The 19975-nt window shown below is 44.4% G+C and overlaps 1 protein-coding gene across 1 annotated transcript in view; it reads left to right on the top strand.

The window, feature by feature from the left end:
* The window catches only part of LOC143357729 (uncharacterized), a 151889-nt gene that overhangs the window by 102299 nt on the left and 29615 nt on the right, over positions 1-19975 (top strand). The window contains exons 2-4 of the mRNA XM_076794295.1: positions 676-881; positions 10521-10653; positions 12748-12881. Of these exons, the coding sequence (XP_076650410.1) occupies positions 676-881; positions 10521-10653; positions 12748-12881 (473 nt within the window). The remainder of the gene's footprint in view (positions 1-675; positions 882-10520; positions 10654-12747; positions 12882-19975) is intronic.

Here is a 19975-nt window from a genome sequence, read left to right as displayed (position 1 = left end):
CCTCTACAACGAGACCGTAAAACCTGATTTATCAATATTTTTAGCTGTTTTATTTTACAAAATCGACGACTAAGTTTGAAAAGAGGAAGCTTGAATCTTCAACCGTACGGTGCACTGAGTTCCAAAAGAATTTGTACAATGTTTCCACAGATATTTTAATTTTCGGAACCACTGGTTATATATCGAGGGAAGAATACCGTCCATTTTCCACCGATATTTGAAATCGACATTGATTTCTGTTTTCCCTTTGAGTGATGCCGATTTCCAACGATCTTCTGAAAGATTCAGACACCAAATACAATTTCTCCGCAAACACATCCCACTTATTCGACCGTCGAACAATAGCTTCCCCCTGTTCCCTCCACCCACGCTCGCCAGTTCCCGCCGATGAAACATTCCGGAACATTTATCCAACGAAAGGCTTTCCCAGTGAAACATTTTAACGCCCCCGCCTTTAGCCGGTTCTCGTGCTCTCTTCTATGATTTTATCGAAACGCAATGTCTTACTCCGACATTCTAGACTTCGTTCAGTTTTTCGTGAGATGCTGTCTAGTCGATGCACCTTGAAGTAAAACTCACAAAAATCCAAATCGGAGAAAATGTGACAAACAGTGTAATTGTATGAACGACTAGGGTGGATGAATCCGACTGATGTGCGGTTGTTTGCTTTTGCAGGTGCGACGGGACTGAAAGACTTGACAATCAACGTGCCAGGAATGGTGCGATCGGGTGACACAGTGACGCTGTCCTGCCATTATGACCTCGAGGGGTCGTCGCTGTACACGATACAATGGTTCCTCGAAGAAGTCGAGTTCTACCGATACGTTCCCGATCGGGAAACACCGTACAACGTTTACGACGTGGACGGCATACACGTGAACGTGAGTATATCCCGGCAAATTGGCCAATAACAGATTTTACGAGCTACCTCGTTCTCTTAGTCCTCGGCCCGGCAAATCCGTCACGGCACACCGCGTCGTACCGCGGGCCAGACACATTGTAACATTTCGACGCTCCGATTTAGGGAGTTTACGATCGTGAAAGTGACTCGATGGCTGACGCCAAGTGCGAGCCATCTTCCGGTGTCGTTTCCTCTGGAAAGTTAATATCTCGTCGCTGGGGAAACCTGATCCAATACGTCTCCAGTGCAGTGAGCTCGATCATGCCGTTTCACGATTTTATCCGTAAAATTCTGATGGGGTGTATAATATTTATTTCCGAAACTTTGTTGCCTGTCGAACGAAACGGGAACAAGGAAGATTGTTTCGACAGTTATCTAAAAAGTTAATCGTAGGGAAACGTGGACATTTTTTATTGTCGGTACATTCCGGTGGATTATATAATTTTGCAATTTTATTCAAGAATTTTTCATTTTGAAAGCAACTCTTCTGAAAGGAGTGTACGTCGAACATTAAAAAATCTACAGTATATTTTCTTTTGTTATTTCAAAGAAATTGTGCCGCCACTCGCCTTATCAGCCTTGCTTTCGAAACAGCCAGCGCGGCTGATAAATGGTCGTCTCTCCGTCCTTGTATCTTACCGGCAAAGAAAATCGCAGCTTTTTGCCGCGGGTGGAACATGAACGCCGATCTCGCTGGGAATAATGTTTTCCCCCTGTCCCTCTCTCCCATCTGCAGTAGGTTTTATTTACTACAGACAAGGCGTAGCAGTAGGCCAATCACGCAACGTATTTTTCTGTCACACACTCGTGCGTATCTAGAGCCTATTACCATTTTCGTCTTGTGCTCTACGTTGGTCTGATAACTCATGAATTTGGGCATATAGATACCCTTCCCTAGACTCCCTACTCCCTTCCCCTAGCTTCTGTGTGTTCCCCTAGGAATTTTCGAACATTTGAGGGCCTGAATTAAATGTGAAAAATAATACTTTCCGGTAGATACCCTTTGTTGAAAAAGGAACACGGGAACGTGAACAAAAAATTAGGAAAACTCATCCAAACAAAAATAACTCGAAATTAAAAAATTTTAGAATGTACTCCTGCAAGAATTTTGAAATGGTGCAAACAATAGGTGCATTCAGTGAAAATGGAACTTTACTTTTTATTCTACAGTTTCATACGTTTCACCAACTGTCTGTTCTATTTCTACAAAGAGGTACAGCACAGAACCCCATGCAGTGATTAATAGTCAGTGGAATCTATGCATTTATGTCAAAAATGGGTAGGTGCAATTCGAGTGCAAAGAATTTAAAAGTATCAATATTCTCAGCTTTTTGAAGTGATTGAAAAGGGAAGGAAGTTTCTGCTCGATACCAGTTCCGCATGATTGATTTCGCATTTTGCATATAGATCCGTAGTCTAGCGATTAATCTACTTCCATACCTGGCGCGTGGCTTTACCAAGCAACGTCCACCGATGGCGGCGAATTATCAGTGGATTTTCTCGCCACAAATTTTTTCGGAAAATTCCAGCCGACGTCCCGCCGATCATGATATCGTAATAACGTTCCGGGGGCTTGGACACGTCCCCGGGTCGGGTAGAGAAGGCGCGGGCGTTCGTTGCAATTTCCAGTGAATTTCCCGGGGAACGGCCGTAACAACGGCGTAAATGCAATGTAATCCGGTATTTCGCGACGCTCATGAATTTTTCGGCGAATTTATGAGTTCAATCGCGACGCCGCGACAGCATGAAACATGGATCGCAGCGTGCGCGAGCTCGCGCGCGCATTTCCCTTCTTTTCCGCCCCGGCGAAAACGATGTTATCGGTTTCGGGGCTGCGTCCGTTAATTTTTCAGCCCCCATCCCCGCGGATATCGCGCGGAGAAAAATGTTCCGTTCGATCGCGCGAATTTCGCCTGATTATAATTCAGTTTTCACCCCCGCGCTCTCCGTCTCTCTCTTTCTCTCTCTCTCTCTCTCTCTCTCTCTCTCTCTCTCTCTCTCTCTCTCTCTCTCTCTCTCTCTCTCTCTCTCTCTATTTCGAGGCGTCGAATCTTCCCAGGAACAGACGGCCGTGTTTCACGAGCGACCGGCCACCGAATCTAACGAACGAGCCGCGCACTTAATGAGATTTGCGCCATAAACTTTTATTGAAGTGCTCATTAAGAGAGCGGAAGTTTAATTGCGTGCATTAATTGAGGAATCGGGCGCAACAAGCCGCGTTTTCGGCCTCCCTCCCTGCCCTCGCGAGCGAGAAGACACTGTTCCCAGTAATTAACAACGTTTCGCGTTAAAGGGAAACCGTGTCGCCGCTCTCTGTAGCCTCGCCGTATGAAACTTTCACGAGATTTCGTTAATATTTCATCGGTCCGGCGCGGCGGCCTGAGCGCGGCTCGTGATTAGCGAGTTTGAAGACGCGCATGATTGCGAAATTCTGCGAAAGAGTAAATAAAGTCGGTTGCTGCTTTGAAATGGACGTGAAACTGGACGACGCGGACCTTGAGCAGAGATTCAACTTCCATTGTGTATGTAATTTCATAAATACTTCATACACTCAATTTTTGCTCGAACAATGTTGAAAGTGCATAGCAATCTACAATCTATTGATCATATTAGATACAGAAATTTGACGACTTGATTTCAAAGATAAAAAAAAGGAAATACTACAACCTACAGAAAGATATAAAACAGCATTGCAAAACCACCAGACGAATTAAGCGTTAACCAGCCTGAATGAATAAAGATTATTATTGACAATTACCGGTTAAAATCAAAGCTAGAAATCAAGATTAAAAGTGCTACCTAAAAATAAATTAAAGAGCCATCCGAATCCTACAACTAAAAATTTATAAGGAAGTCTGAGATTGTAAATTCACCCCATCGACGCAAAAACTTCCCAGACGTGTACACAGACACTTCGAGGGGAAGTTAGAGAACACGGACTGTATCTGGAGGGTGTACAGCGTAGCGCTTGATGAGAATCTTCGACACTCGTCACGGAGACCGAAACTTTTTGCAACAAACTCCCCTCTGTACCTCTGTCCCACTATTGGTTCGTCGTCCTTGGAGACGAGGACTCTTCCGCAACGTAAGTGCGAAGGTAAAACGTGTCCGTGGGACCGGCCGAAAGAAATCGATAGGGCTGATTTATGGCGTGTGCTACGACCGCGACACGACCCCTTGGAATTCCGTTCGAGTGGATTTGAACCTGGGTCAAGCGAGCCCCGTGTTTTACCCGCATCGATCCCCCTACCCCCTAGTTCCCCAACCCCCACAATCCCCACTGTGGTAGTAGCCGAGAGCTACCCCATCATCCCCCTGCCACTTTTCTTTCCATCCGCGCTTCTCTTTAAATATTTACCGTGCGAACGAGCGACCGCGATTTTCGAAGTCGTCGGGGGACTGATTTATCCCGGCCGATCTTTCTCAAGTGTTTTGTACCGATTTACTACCCTGCCGACGATCCCTTAGACGCTGAACGATAGACTTCTTCATTCGACTTCGAATATTTCAGATGCTTTGCCATTCTCTGTGTTTCGTGTCCGTTCTGTGTTGTGCGATTCAGATTCTGCAGGTGTTTGGAAACAAGAGAGATGGTGATTGTGAAATGGTATCGAGCACGATTTTTTGCAATTTATTTGCTCATTTTCTGTCTTTATTTCATCTGTTTTCTTCACCACTGTTCTGCTTCATAGGCAACTATATCAATTTGAAAAAAAAAATCTTCAAATCTATGCCAATTTCACTCCCGAGAAAAATTTTTGAAAGTTTTTCGAGACGTTTGAATTTACTGTATTTTTTTAATGAAAAATGGCTCTGAGAAAATAGAGGCTTCAAGCTTTAAAACGAGTCCGGGCCTATGGTTGTACTATTTGTTTTTTTTAAATAATTTTTAAATTTAAATAGCGTCATTTTTTCGGGAGTCGGAAATGTAGTGTTTAAATAATTTTAAAAGAGCGCCTACTGTAACATAAAGTTCTGTGAACCATTTAACGTAGGGTCAACAAAATTTACAATAACTATAAATGAGGGACTAGAGAAGGATCATAGTGCTTGGTGCTAAGAATATTTTCCGAGGTTTGGGCCACCGACCTGGGAGAAATTTCTGGTAAATCACACGGCCGTCACTGCGAAAGAGACTACGTTTCGCGGTAATTCCTCGGCGAGAGTAGAGGTCCGAATCAGTGGTAGAAAAATGGGTAAGACGAGACCGTGGATGGAACGACGGTGGGGGGAAGGGGGGACAGTTGGATGTCCTTTCCGGCGTCTTTCGTTCGCATCAGGACGGATTTCACGAACGACTATCCCCGGCCAAGGGGGACGCGAAACGTAATAATAAGAAAGCTTAGCTCGCGCAGCTCTTGGGAAATTTTCAAGGAGCGCCGTTCCCGAGGAAGGCGAACTACTTATTTACGGTGCTGATCAAACCACGGAGTCACTCGGTGGCTGACGACACTCTCCTCTCTTTTTCTCTCTCTCTCTCTCTCTCTCTCTCTCTCTCTCTCTCTCTCTCTCTCTTTTCTCCGCACCCTCGACTTTTCACGTTTTCTTGATTTTATACGCGCGAGCCGAGTGTCCAGAATTATTACGCCACGATAAAAACACGGAAATAATAACGTGATCTAGCGGCGAGAACGGAAATGGGAATGAATAGTAATCCTCGGCTAAGAGACGACATCACTGTTGTTCTCCGACTGCGGAGAAACTAAAGAGTCGACCATAATTAAATGAAATTAATCCTTACGACGTGGTGACGATAATATGGCGAGGAGTTCTGACAAGTTTCTTTGACAAATGTCCACCGATCCAGAGGTGTAGATTCACCCCTATGACCATTACTTGTTATACACCCTGTACAAGAGTTAATATAAACCCAGAATTAAATGGTTATAAAATGATCAACGATTGACAGTCACAGATAATTCTAATATTGACCTGCACCCCACTCTCTTTAATCTCGGCTCCGACAAACACCGGAAGGCTCAAAGACTTGCAATCAAAGGCTTTCACAGAAAATTCTGAATGAAATGGTTATCATTGTTCCGATTCGAAATTGACGTGACCATGTGGCGAAGGGGATGAATTGACCAACGAGAAGGACACAATCGCGACAACTTCTCGGCGTTCTCCTCGGGGTTCTATTTCTGCCGGGTTTCCGCAGTTTTCGCGACCGCCGAGTCATTCGTAGCGTGCCTTGACACTTTCGTTTAATCCACTTTGCCGAGGAAAAGTGTCGTTGTTTCGACGTCGACAGTAGCTGTTCGACGAACAAGTCCCGGTCCACCATCACCAACCCCCCTCCCCTCCACCCGGCGTCCTCGTCACGGCATCCTTTGTCCGTGAGCTCAAAGGAACTTTGTTAACGTCCTCGCGGAAAATATACTCGTGGGAGTTGCGCACCCGTGTCGACTACGAGGCGGAACTATCGGTAATCACCAGTCAGGAGGGCCGTGACACAGTATGCGAAGGAACGCGAGACAACCGTAATGAAGATCAGGCGACGGAAGTTCAATTCGAACGCCCGGATCGATTCCTGCGATACGGATTCACCCCAACGCGTTTGTCAGCCTAACCGCGTTCGTGTCTGCTGCCGGAGCCTTCTTAATTGCTTACTAATCGTTAAGGGGCGCTTCAATAATGTAACACTACTTGTAAGTGGACTGCGGATTTTTATGCAGAATAAAAATCTGCAACTTGTTTTAATTGGAAATAATAAGTGTTCTTACTGCAAAAGCATTTGACTTATTTTCACTGTAAATGCATAAAATCCGCAGTCTACCTATAGCTTTTTTAACTTCTGTATAGTGAAAAGTATAGTGAAATCGATGTGTTAACACAGTGGCGATGGCGATAAATGGGCAATAATTCGCTATCTGTTTTTCCCGGTCGAGAAAAGTTCATCAATTCGATCTGTTCTCCCTCTGAAAACCATGCGTGCTGCTCCCATCCATCTCTACAACCATGAATGAACTGCATGGAGTCATAGCGACGTTGAATTTTAACGGCGAGTGGAGGAATAAATTGAAAAAACGAAACAGATTGCAGAGCTGCAAGAAAACCGAGTGGATATTGGGAACTGCAAACACAGGCGTGTTGTTGTGATCAAAAATTGATGATGTACTCTTTGTTAGACTACACGTGTGTGTGCAATTGCTAGAATTTTCATAGATTCGCACGTGGAGTTAACATTCTGCATGTACACCCGGTTATAAAATTAATGCGTCAATATTGACTGAAAAATAGTTCATCTTGAAACGGCTGCAACTTCGCGAAAATAAATCGCACGAAACTCTACCTAGGCTCATTTTAAAGTGAAAAGCGTCTACTTTCGTATGCATGTCTGAATCTTCTTCGAAGATCCTTCTGTACTAGAATGCACAGTGAATAACGTGAGACACCGAGTGGTGCTGCAGTAGGATTTAATTCTAAAGTATTCCATGAATTTCAACAGATCTAACATCAATTTATTCACGGTTCTACTAAGTGTCGTTTAATAGCAGAAATCCTTCTCTGTACAATGACCCAAGAAAAATCGACGTATGATTTTTTACGTCCACTTTATTGTACATTGAATGAAAAGTATGCTGCTGATGTTTCACTCTGAGTTCTAATGTCTTTTAATATAGAGGGATCTCGGCAAGATTTCAATTCAGGGGCGTAGAAGTAGACACTTCGCCCTTTCAAACGATCCCGGGTAGACGGCCCTACGATTTTTTTTCGCGAAGTCGTTCGGAATCAGTCCGGATGACGTACCGGCCGGCGACGATAAGAATTCAAGGGGGTCGGTTAAAAATGAAGATTTTAGGAGAGCCATGGTTTCAAATATAAAACCGGTGCGGCGAGGGAGGAGGGGGACGACGTGAAAAGTTAGCCATAAATCCCGGACAAAGATTCAAATTCCGCGGCCACGTCGGGCAGAAACTACGGCCAGCGTAAAAGTAACGGCTGCTCGTATAATATTTACCAGGAAGAATGTACAGTGTACAAGGGGCAGATAGTCGAATGGCCGGGGACATTCCCCTGACCGTTCCTCTGTAAGGCAACCATAGCTCCGGCGGAATTATGTCGGTCCAATACGGTGATAACGGGCACGGTGAACCGAGGACGAGCCGAACGTCTTGACGTAACCACCACCGATAATCCCGTCTTTTTATCGCCACTTAGGTGTATCCCCTTTTATTGGTCATTACACGTTATCACGACGCTGAACCTGAACAAACTGTAGCGCACGCGATACAACCATCTATGATCCCGACGTCATGGCAACGATGTTCTCGCCAGCCAGTTCCCCCTCCCCTCCTCCCATGGGAACTCCCTGTGTCAAAGTTTCTTTGTTTATTAAAATCCGGCGGGAAGGAACTTTCGGCTCTGTGGGCATCACGACCACGCCTAATGAGCTTCTCGGGGAAAATGGTTCGTTGCACATCGGGGATAATTCGAACGCTGTTCTGTAGGCTGTGGGAACATCTGCACATTTTTATTTGGTGATGGAATTGTAATCTAAATAACTACTCTATTCTATTTTCTCTTTGAGCTATTTTAGTACCAGCACTCTTCCCACTCAAAGTGCGAGAAAACGGCGAGAAAAATCGCAGAACAAAATTCCAAACGTGATTTTAAAGATGAAGCTTCCATCTTTACGCATCTGGTGGTCTAAATTCTGAAAAAAAATTTTCATTGCCCTCAGGGACGTTTGATTGTATAAATTTTGCATCTTCCCCCGCTGCATGAATGCAGCACCGTCAAGGTAGAGATTCGATTCTGGAATATGAGCCGAGGTATTCTGTATTTACGATCTCCCAAGCAGAATAATGGTAGAATAAAATTTTCCAGGAAATATCTTTTAGTAAATTGAATAAGGTTCGACGACTCCGGAGCGTACGTACGGGCACGTTTATGGTCGGCACGGTTCCTCCCGATCACTTATCGAGGAATCCCGGAGAAATCGATCTGCCGTTAGAGAACGGTCGGTGGGATTTTTATTTCGACGATCGCCCGTTAACCGTGGGAAACACGAAAACTACCACGGTTTCGGGGAACGAGGGTTCGATTGGGGGCAAGCAGGGGGTAGAGCAGGGGGCGGGGCAACACCCCCGGGTCGGTTGAAACACTGGCGAACATTCTATCGGGGGTGTGAGATACTTTTACTACGGGCGATCGAACCAGTCGAAATCTGATAGCGGCGGACTGCGAGGAAGTTTCTCCACGTCTACGTGATATCCTTCTCCGCGAACTTGATTCCGAACGGTTATATAGGATGGATGCGCCCGTAAAGTGTATTCTCGCAGAGACCCCTCCACCTATCGACTTCGCCTTCCCGATTCGATTAATTCCCCACCCACGAATTCGCAATCTTATTCTTCTCAACGGCGTGGATTGTCTTCAGAATTTTTAATAATAGCCTCACAAGCATTTCATTACATTCCATTTTTGGGATTCCTCTAACCGGTGCCCTGAATTCCCTAATCGATTTATCCTTTTACATAGTTTGCCACTAATAGCTCTCGAGCCTTCAACCTCGAAACAATTTTGTTCTTGAATTTTTAACATGTGCTTGTTAAACACCTGAACCAACTTTACCACTTGCCGCCAGGTCAGAATTTCTAATATTTACAAGACGGATAGTTCCAATTCACATCTTCCAGTAGCAATATATCTCGAGCGAGCGGCGTTGTTTAAACTGGTGAATCAATTTTTCTTATTTATATTCCACGGGAATTGTTGACATCGGCAAGACCGATGCGGCTGATTTATCGGGTTGTTTAAAATCCAGGAATATTTTCGCTACTTTCGGCGGAGTCCCCCAGTTCCAGAGAGCAGCGGCTGGAAATTACTTTGTATTCCGAACGCTCATCGACCTTTCATCGAACCCTCTCCACGTCTAAATCTCGATCGGACTGTAGCCCTTTCCCGGGGGCTGCAATCATTTACATGCAACGCGGCGAATCCCTCCGCCTGCTTTACAAACTACACCGGATGCGGAGACAAGTCCTTTTCACCGTTTCCTTCGGCCGCGACGTGGAGGAGGGGGACGACCGATCCGAAGAAATATCGAACCTCTCCGTGAAAGCTGAAATGTGTCTGCTGGGAAACCCAAATGAGATCTTCGTATCCTCCAGACGTTATTTGTACTCTTCGTTCCTTACCTGGGAAACTCCCTCTTTGATCGAGCGCTATGAATACGCCTCTAAACAGGCGTCCCTTCATCATTATCCCTGTATCGATATCCTTCTGAAACTAACAAAAATCTTCAACCTGTATTGAATTTTTTATAGTCGGCTTCGCGAATGAACGAAAATGTAGAAGACATCTGTGATTTTACGTATTCCACAATTTTCTAGTCGGTAGACATTTTCTACATTGCATCAGACTTTGATGCACTACGTTACAATTTACTCGAATAGTGTGGGACACTCTTATTGTCATATTAAAAAAAGGTGGGCAGTATTTTCATTCTATTTCTATCAGAAGGAATTTACTAACTGTCCACGGAATTTTTCATTTATTCTACTTACTCTGTAAGGCAGTGAATAAAATTCGAAACATGTCAATGAACACATTGTGCCAGCGAATATTGGCAATCGATGAGTGAGTTTCCTGAACGATTTTGTGTTGTTTGCAGGTCTCCAAATCGAACACGCACGATGTAACGCTGGTCAACGTGTCGAGGAAGCTGACGGGGACGTACAAGTGCGAGGTGTCGGCAAGTCCCTCGTACCACACTCTGATCAAGAGGGCGAAAATGGAGGTCGTCGGTGAGTAGGAGTGCGGTAGCCTCAGCAGGCCAGCCCCGGAGAATTAAAAAGTTTCGCCGGGAGAGTAGACAAATTCCTCATCCTCGATTCGCGGCCGTGCCGATGCGATCCGATGCGATGCGGTGCACGTGCGAGGCTACGTGCGCCCCATTTTCATGTCAGATTTACGGATCGCCCGGAAGAAACGCAACTGGGACGCCGATTCTCCCGGAAGAACGCTCCCAGATAGAAATTCGAACGCCACTCATGTACCTACATTGCCATTTCACCTCTTCCCATTTATTAATTTCGACCCAGCGTCGACGACAATTTGTTTTCCTCGTTATTCTTCCGTTGCAATTCCCATAGACGGAAGTTTATCGGCAGCAGAGGCTTTATAAACTCGGAGCTAATCTGTCACACCGTTCCTTCGGGTTTTATATCGAAGCTGGACTCATTTTCACTTTGTTGCGCTTTTTACTGTTTTCTCATTCTTCGACCAACATCAGCTCGGAAAAGTTTTGATATTGTTTATTTGGCAGCTAAGCTCGCAAAAGTTTATTATCGAGGAGAAGGAATTATTTCCCTCGTTATCCGCCGTTGATCTGCCAATGGCCAATAAACGAGGCGTTACGAATCTCAAGGAAGTTGTTCGACATATTTCTTCATTATTTATTTCGCAATTGAGCTCGCGGGAATTTATTGTTGATCATTAAAAAGAGAAATCGTGCTCGCCGCTATCCTTCGTTGATCCTTGAATCGCCGGTAAACAGTCCACAAGGATCTATAAACCTGGAGCAAGCCTTTCAACGCGTTTCTTCTTTATTTATCTCGCAATTGAGCTCGCAAGAATTTCATGTCGATAATTTTCTAACAGAAGAAGGAACATTTTAATAAACAGAACGATCTGAAAACCTGAAGCAAAGTTTTTACGTGACTATCTCATAATCTAGTCCATGATTTATCTTGCTTCGTTGTCAATTTTTCAGTTGGCGAAAAAATTATACGTTTACCGGGATCGTATATTTGTCATTGCAGTTCACCGTTCACAAACGCAAAATAGCATTTTCCTCGATTGAATACGAAACATAGAACGTATTTACTAATTCGATTCATTTTAATACCCCTATCCTGTTGCGACTAATTAGAACAGTTGCGCCTTTAACGACTTGAATTCGCCAGGAACGTTAATTAAATAAATCTCTTATAACATCTTCCGCTAAGGATTCACATTTAGTTTCGATTTACCAAAAAGTCTGTCACCATTCATCACGAAGGATTAAATTACTCTAAAATTTATATCTCGGCCGTTCGGGCGGAATATATTATTCACGAGCTGGTTTATACGCGATGGAAATCTGATAAAATGTTTCAAAGCTGTCGACACTTGTGAAATAAAATACCGTGCAGTTTCGAGGAATTGACAGTCAAGCGTTTATTTAACTTTGTGTCCATTGAGAGAGCGAGAAAAAAACGTAAATATTAATCACCGCATCGAGCGTTTCTGAAAAAATATCGAGGATGAGGAATAGTGTCCCATTTACATAGAAAGTAAAAAAAGTCTCTATACATCCTTGAACATAGAGAAACTTTTTTAAAAGTGGTCCGAACGTCTTGAGTGTTTCCAAGAACAAGGAATTTGCTATATGATGTGTAAATTAAATTTTAAAAAAATTGTAATTGACAGGAATTACGAAATGGCAAATATTTATTTGACAGGTATGTTATCGACGTTGCCACGAGTTATAAACGACTGAAAATGAACGAGAGTTAACAGACACTTTTGCAAGTTCGACAAATTGTAATTCTTTTAAAAATGTGATACATCATTTAATAAATTGATTCTTCTAACCTGTTCAAAAAGCTCAAGGCGTTTGAACTCATTTTAGAAAAAGTTGTCCCTTCTTAAATTGGCAGTGAGTGTACAGTAAATGTAGGGGGAAAAATTGTTTTTGCGAATGGTCGGATACAAAGGAGACTGGTAGTACAGGTGTTTCCGGGGTCGCAACCTCTGTCAACCCCCAGGGTCTCGATTGTGCTGGCTGGCAGCCAGACGTCGAGTTAGCGGGGTGTCCGTACTCGCTTGTGCTAAACGACGTAATTATTATGCCTTAGACGCCCCAAAAACGGACCCGACGATCGACATCGAGAAGGAGCGAATAGCCGTCGGCGAGATATTCCGGGCGAACTGCACCACCGGCAACTCCAGGCCCGCCTCCAACATTACTTGGAAGCTGAACGGGGGTCCCGTGAGTGTCAAATTATTTTAGAAACCTTCCCAAACGCCCACCGAGCCTCTACATTTTACGAAAGCGCTCGGGACTCTCGAACCGTTAAATTCACCCACGCGTTACAAGCGGAATTTTATCTCGAAACACGCTTCCGATGAAACTGAGCTAAAAATGCACACGTAGTATTTAATATTTATCGTACGGTGGATTGCGAAATTGTTCGTGCACGGGGATGAAGTTTAACCAATTTATTCTTATCGCTTTTTCGATCACTATTTACATTGAGCTAGAATAAAGTTCATAGTCGACGAACTTTATTGGCTTCCGCAATTTTGATACCCCGTGCGAATGTAGCTCATGCGATTGTACTCGGAACGATTTTTATTCTTGCCGAGGGACAGTGTTCAACATGAAAACATTATATTTTATTTTTATCTTTACCTTTTTTGTATCATTATAGTAATATTCCTTATGTGATGTACATATTGTCGTAAAAATATCCACCAAAAAATCGACCAACCAATGTCTCTGACGGTTCATACAGCAAAGTATAACTTTGAAAAATTGTGGAAAGTAAAGACAGAATGGAAGATAAAATACATGTTTCATTTGATTGAAAATCGAGCTTGGAAACGCGTGGAGATCCTGGTCGGAGGAGGCTGAAATGAAATGTTTAACAGTGAAGTATGACAGTGAAATATTTAAATAATCGAGGTTGCGGAGCACGAGATTGTTTCTTTTCTCGGGACGCAATGTTGCAAAATAATTTCTGGCGCATCAGAACCGTAAAGACCGCCATAAATTCCCACTAGAGTAATGTCCGTGGTAATCCGTTTCCTCGGGAATTTCATTTCTCCGCGTTCCAATTTAACAAACTAATCTCGAGCGGCGCGGGGGCGTAGATACGAGAACTAAAAAATTTTCCGGCGATTTGTTCCCATCCGAATTCCGATATTCAAGCTTAATTTTCTACGGGGCGTATCTCCCGAGCCGTTGGAAACGGCGGGGTTTCCCTCGATTCTCGAGGCGATTCGACTGTTGATTTTGCACGGGCCACGAGCTGGGGGTGTGCGGGGAGATAGCTCGATGGGAGAGACGTAAGTGTACAGGGTGTCCTGTTTCAAATTACGCACGAAATTGTTTTCCAAGTTGTATCTAGTTTCGCAAAAATGTCTCAAATAAAACTTATCCTGTTCAGAGCGACGACATGGTGTTTCCAGTTCAAGGTGACCTTTTTAAATTGGATTTCTATGTTTTTATTTATGTAGGTGTGTAGCTCGTTCCAAGGTGAATTTATTAATCTATAATACATTGGTCTTCATGGTGGTTACAGTTCAAGGTGATATTTGTTGTTTTTAAATTGGAATTGCATGGTTTAGTTTTGTAAGTGTGTAACCTGTTCCAAGGTGAATTTATTCACCTGTAATATGTTGGTCTTCGAAGGTCATTCAAGTTTATTTATTACTTATTGAACCATAGCTGTGTTAACTGTTTTTGAAGTTGTTTTGCGTCTCTTACGCGTATACAGTTTTTTAAACAATCTCTTGATCGCGTTATACGTTATCGCTTTAATTTTATAGAGGTGCAATTATCATTTATGAGTAGAATAAATCATTGTATTGATGTTCGATGCCGTCATTTCAAATATAAGTGATACTGAATATTCATACTGTATGGAATCATGCGGCAAGAGAAGTTTGATTATATTTCGAGGAAAACAGTCGACCGAACAGTATCGAAACAACAAAACCAACCGTCTCCGTTTTTCCCACACGGTTTCCCGAATTCATAAGGAAAGTCGGTCGGAGCATATTTCACGGAAGCTTCTTAACATCGAATTACCCTCGCACGAGAGATTTGCCGGGATGATCAATGGGAGGATCGACGTTTTCGTATGCAGAGGGTGTCCCGGAGACTTCTGCCGAAATTTATTCGTTTTTCGAAGAAGTTTCGCCTCGCGATCGATCATCTGCTGTCCCTCGCTGTTACGAGCTCTCTCTCTCTGTCTCTCTCTTTCTCTCTATCTCTCTCTCTCTCTGGACCAACCGACCTAGGAACACGGTTTATCGTGATCGATCCTATCGAATCATTTTTGACGTCGGTCGTTTACCGAGCAAACCGTGGCGGAAATGTTTACGCGTGTTTACACGTGCCTCGTACAACCGCTGAAATAATTCTAGCGCCCCCGCGAATTAATTAGGAATTATAAGCGGAACATCAAATTACCCTAATTAATTAATCCGTCACAATGGGGATGCGAATATGTGCTCGGCCGTATCCGGGCTAGCGTCGCGGGGGCCATTAATAATTCACTCGAAATAATCGGGACGCGTTATTATTGCGACCCGCGAAAACCAGTCGGTTTTATTTCGCGCGTCTACGTTCATGTATGTGTCGTGCCTACATATACAGAGTGTCCCATTCGAAATTTTACAATTCCTCAATATATAATATCTCGGATAAAACCTGTGTCAGCGGGAACGTTTTATGGTCGTTGCAAATATACATACAGGATGTTCCATCGCACACGATTAGGTGCTCTTCTCGCAATATTTTCGAAACTGTAGCCCGTTTCACCTTTAAGCGATCTATTGGAGCCTGACTCAATTTTATGCTAATAATTAGACTGCGAATTTTATGCATTTATGAGAAATGTTAGTAGATCCAATGCAAATACGCTTAAGGGTTAAAAAGAAGCGCTCGGATAAAATTCTTTAATCGGATGTGCTTTAGAGATTTCAAGGTGATCGTTGTCCCTCCGTTCCTTCCATGTTCAGAATGATATTTCTCAAAAGCCAAGCGAGATAGAGAAGAGCGACTTCCGTATTTCTTAATCAGCGCACGAGAAACACAACTAGAGGGTACGAAAATGCAACAAAAAAAGAAATTTTCATTTCGTCGTAATAGAAGGTGGAGGTTTCTTCGTAACAAAAACAAAAAAAAAAAAAGGTTCTTGCCGTTTCGTTTCGAAGCTCCGGCGAACGTTAGCAACCAATAGCAGCGTTCCAGCGGGGGGCATTCGCTCCGTTCGGAACTGTTCTGCGCGCCTCGTGGTACACGGGAATCCGGGTTTTGTTTTTCAATCAGTCCGCGCGGCGGCGGCGGTGTAACTAGTTATTTCACATTTCAGCGACAGCGAGGATCGAGGTTTCGGGCTCGGCGCGCCGACGGGAATTAAATTTATCGTGATCCATCGAGATATATCCGCGTCGCTCGTTGCTGGCCGTGGCTCTGCTGCTCGTGGGTATATGTGTGCGGGTTTGTGTCGTTTGAGAGAGAGAGAGAGAGAGAGAGAGAGAGAGAGTCCCCCGTATGCAAATAAATCGTTATTCCGTGGTATTTGTTAAATCAACCAAATTATTCCGTTAAATCGGTGCGCACCGCCGCCGTCCGGCGCATTTAACCGGTTACAATGGCCGGCCCCGTTGCTCTCCCGGGTGAGTTATATGTTTTCGATCGGCGAAAACATCGGCCCACGGATCGAAGGAACGCCGATTGCTTCCGTTCGTTACCTTCCATTTCCCCCTTCTTTTTTTTTTCTCTCTCTCTCTCTCTCTCTCTCCCTATCCCCTACTCTTATTCGTCCCCCTTTTCCGGCTCGGTGCTCGATATCGCCGGGAACAAATGGACGAATCTCCATATTGTAGCGTTTCATATGTCTCGCCGGGCAGGCACGGACGTTCCGGGAAATTAAGCGATCCTCGCCGAATAAAAATCCATATACCATTTGTAACCATTTCGACGGAGAATCCTTTGAATGAACCTTTTCTCTCTCGTCTGCCACGCCGGATCAATGTTTCTCCCCCTGGCGTTCCATCGTGGTCTTTTAAATATTTTGTTTCGAAGCTTCACACAGAGCTTGTAGCCGAAACGTACGCAACGAGTTTAGTGAAATTTATGACCAGAGGAAAATGATTCACCGTGTAATTACGTTCATGACCGTTCGTAACCGGGGGAACCTGTAGCCAGATATGGGAGATGGAGATTGAAAAGTATATTTGAAAAATTATCCCAGAGAAACATAATATTTACGGATCGATACTTGCTTGGAAAATTATGATCGAGCAGGAGATATGACTTCAATTGTATACGAATACTTCGACGATAGGCGAATAAAAGAGTAAAAAAAACAGGAAATACTTTCCTGTGCAGTGCAGGACAATACTTTAAAAATTGTCAGAGAACATGAGCAAAAATCCGCGAATATTTTTTAATTATCTACGAAGCAAATTAGAGATGAAAGAAAACTTCTGATCAGTACAGTGAATAACTCGTAGAATAAAAATGTTTCTCAGCGTAGAATAAATTCTGAAAAGTTATCAGAGAATATTAATGAAAATCCTCGAATATTTTTCAATTTTAAAAGAAGCCGATTATAGTTCAAGATAAATCTCTAAATGGAGCATCCAGTATATTTTACCTCGTGCAAATGGATACTGGTATCAGCATTGGCATAACAGTTGGCAGTAAGGAACGTTGAAGGGGTTTTCTCTGTGGAAAGTTCTACGGCGACTGTTAAACGTCGTCTCACCTCTCTTTTACGGCCGGGAAAGTCTCGAGTAGAGACGGTCGCCATCTCGGTCGGGGTGGGGGTGGGGGCGTGAACGTTGCGTTACATGACAGACGTGCTATGTGACAAGAAAACGTCTACCTTTCGGTGAAAAAGAAGGGACATAAGAGGGAGTTATGTCAGCAAGCTATTAGCCAGGAACGTGTTCTTAGCAGTGTTCAAGTTCCGAGGAAACTTCGCAATTGGAGGACTCGGAAATCCTACGAAACGTTGCCCAAGGCTTAAATGGACCGCGATGTCGTGAAGGAAACGACGCCATCGTTATTTTCTCGACGACTCTCTACGCTTTTCCATTTTCAGCTCGGATTCCCGTTGACTGGCCTCCACCCCTCGTCCCCCAGCCCCAGCCCCTCGGTCACCAACCCCCCTAGTCGAGGGAAACTGAAGCTTTATTCGTTGAGTTCGATGGCCGGCCTCTGGCTGCAATGCCAGTGCAATCAGGCCCACGAAAATTACATAATTACGAAGTTCAGAATTGCAATGTAATTATACGATATGATCCCAAAGGGTTGAACGAAAGGTGCCCTTTCATTTTAGTGTGTCTTTCTTAAATGTAATTGTATTTTCAATTTACTGCTGCGTTCCTCAGATCCTGACATTTATATTTTTATTTCTTTAACGTTCACACGATTGTATATTCTCTTCTGAGTTTGCAGAAATATTCGAGATTGTACAGAAAATTCGATGAGTCTGAATGGATAGCTCCGACAAGAATGATTGGGAAGTAAGAGGTGTCTTCATATCGATTTCAAAATGTCTTCCAGGAGGAATTTTCGAACTTTTGAGGGCTCAAATTAAAGCTGAAAAATCGTAGTTTATGATATGCAAATAGATGTATACAGAGAAAGAGAAAGATTTATTTGACGAAATAATTTTCCCGCGTTCGACGACCGGGAAATAAATTCGGCCGCTTTATGGGCACGTATCGGTTATAATTAACGCGTGCCAGAGACAAGTTGGAAAGCAGCGCAGTGGAACTGGTAGGGCTAGAGAGAAAGAGAGATGGTGATAGAGAGAGGAGAGAGGAGAGAACCGATTTAGTTTCTCGCGCGAGAGCAGCAGCAGCAGCAGAGCTGGCAACGGTGGTATGCGTCTCGAGCGTAACTGAAAATTCGCGTGTCTAGCCCCGGCGACACGACGCGCGGTGCCCGTAACAATGGCCGCTGGAAAGTGCACCGAGCCAGCAATTTCACCCTGCCATTTTCGGTTCCCGGACCCGCTAGTAACGGACTCTGATGCGTGTCACCCCGTTACCTCCCCGAGAGAGGACCGGAGCTAACCTGGCCATTGTCGACAACTTTCTCTTAATGTTCGCTCTGCAGCTCCACCCACGCGTTCGCCTTGTTGCGAGCCAGTCAACGCGACGACCTAGCCAAAGAAACGACCGCTCTTTCCAAGCTGATCCGAAAACTTCGCTAACTGGCCGCAGTAACGGCCGACCATCATCGTTTTTTGGACGCTACTCGATTTGTACCTCTATTTACCTCTCGACATCCTGCTTGCAGTGTGTCGCGAGGCGAAACACAAGAAACAATCGACCGAATCGATGTATCGAGATCACCAGTGAAAACAAGTGATTTTTTTAATTAAACCGTGGGAGATCTCGAAGGATTTTCGCTGGGATTCTCCACAAATCGCACGTACGCATTTAATATTCCGACCTGGTGATCGCGTCAATTTCTCAGCGCGAGAACGACGTCCAATGGAATAGCGTTAACCGAGTCGCCGGGTTGATCCTCTGCCAAAAGGATTGCCGGTTCGGCTATCCAGAATCAAGTTGCCGCTCGTATTTTCTCGCCGGCGATTCTTTCCGCTCGCTAGCTCGCCTCTTTTCGTCTCGGCTCGTGAAACATCGGCGAATGTATCCGACAAATCTCGCGGCTACGAGCATCATAAATTCAAGGTCGAACTCAGTCAGCACTCTCTCTCTCTCTCTCTCTCTCTCTCTCTCTCTTTCTTTCTCTTTGGTTCTCTCGTTTCCTCGGTTTCTCTCACTCGTGGTACGGAGACGTCGAGGCCACCGGTCATCGGGTTAAGGTATTACAGAGGTGTCCCTGTCACAGATTTGTCGGGTGCTGTCGCGAATCCGGGCCACGAAAATATCGCTCGTTAGAGCCTTATTCCTCTCGCCGCCGGACGGAAAACCGATAGGGACGCACCGCGTCATTTTCCGAGCCAACGGGACTGTCGTTCCGCGGACCGACACGTTTTCCGGTCGAACGGCTTCTCCCCTGGGCCGCCACGAATCGCGAGCCCTGAATTTTTTAGCGAACCGCCCTCTTGCCGGATGTCGGCTCCGCGCGAAGGAAACGCGCTGAAAACCGTTCCCAGGAAAGGATTCTTGTTAGCGCCAAAACTCCTTAAAGTTGTTTTCACTATAACGATGTCTCCATTGGTACAGAGATAATTCGTTTTCGAGGGGTAACGTAAAATGATTTCCAAGCAGAATTTTAAAACTTTAGACGGCTTAAGCGGAAGCCAGAGGATCGTGCTTCATGATAGATTCGTTCAAGTTTGCAGGAAAATTCGAGATCATGTTGTA

This window comes from Halictus rubicundus, chromosome 10 (genome assembly GCF_050948215.1).
Source record: "Halictus rubicundus isolate RS-2024b chromosome 10, iyHalRubi1_principal, whole genome shotgun sequence".
NCBI classification, from domain to species: Eukaryota; Metazoa; Arthropoda; class Insecta; order Hymenoptera; family Halictidae; genus Halictus; species Halictus rubicundus.
The sequence above is the reverse complement of the archived record's forward strand: the minus strand, read 5'-3'. Positions and strand labels throughout refer to the sequence as shown.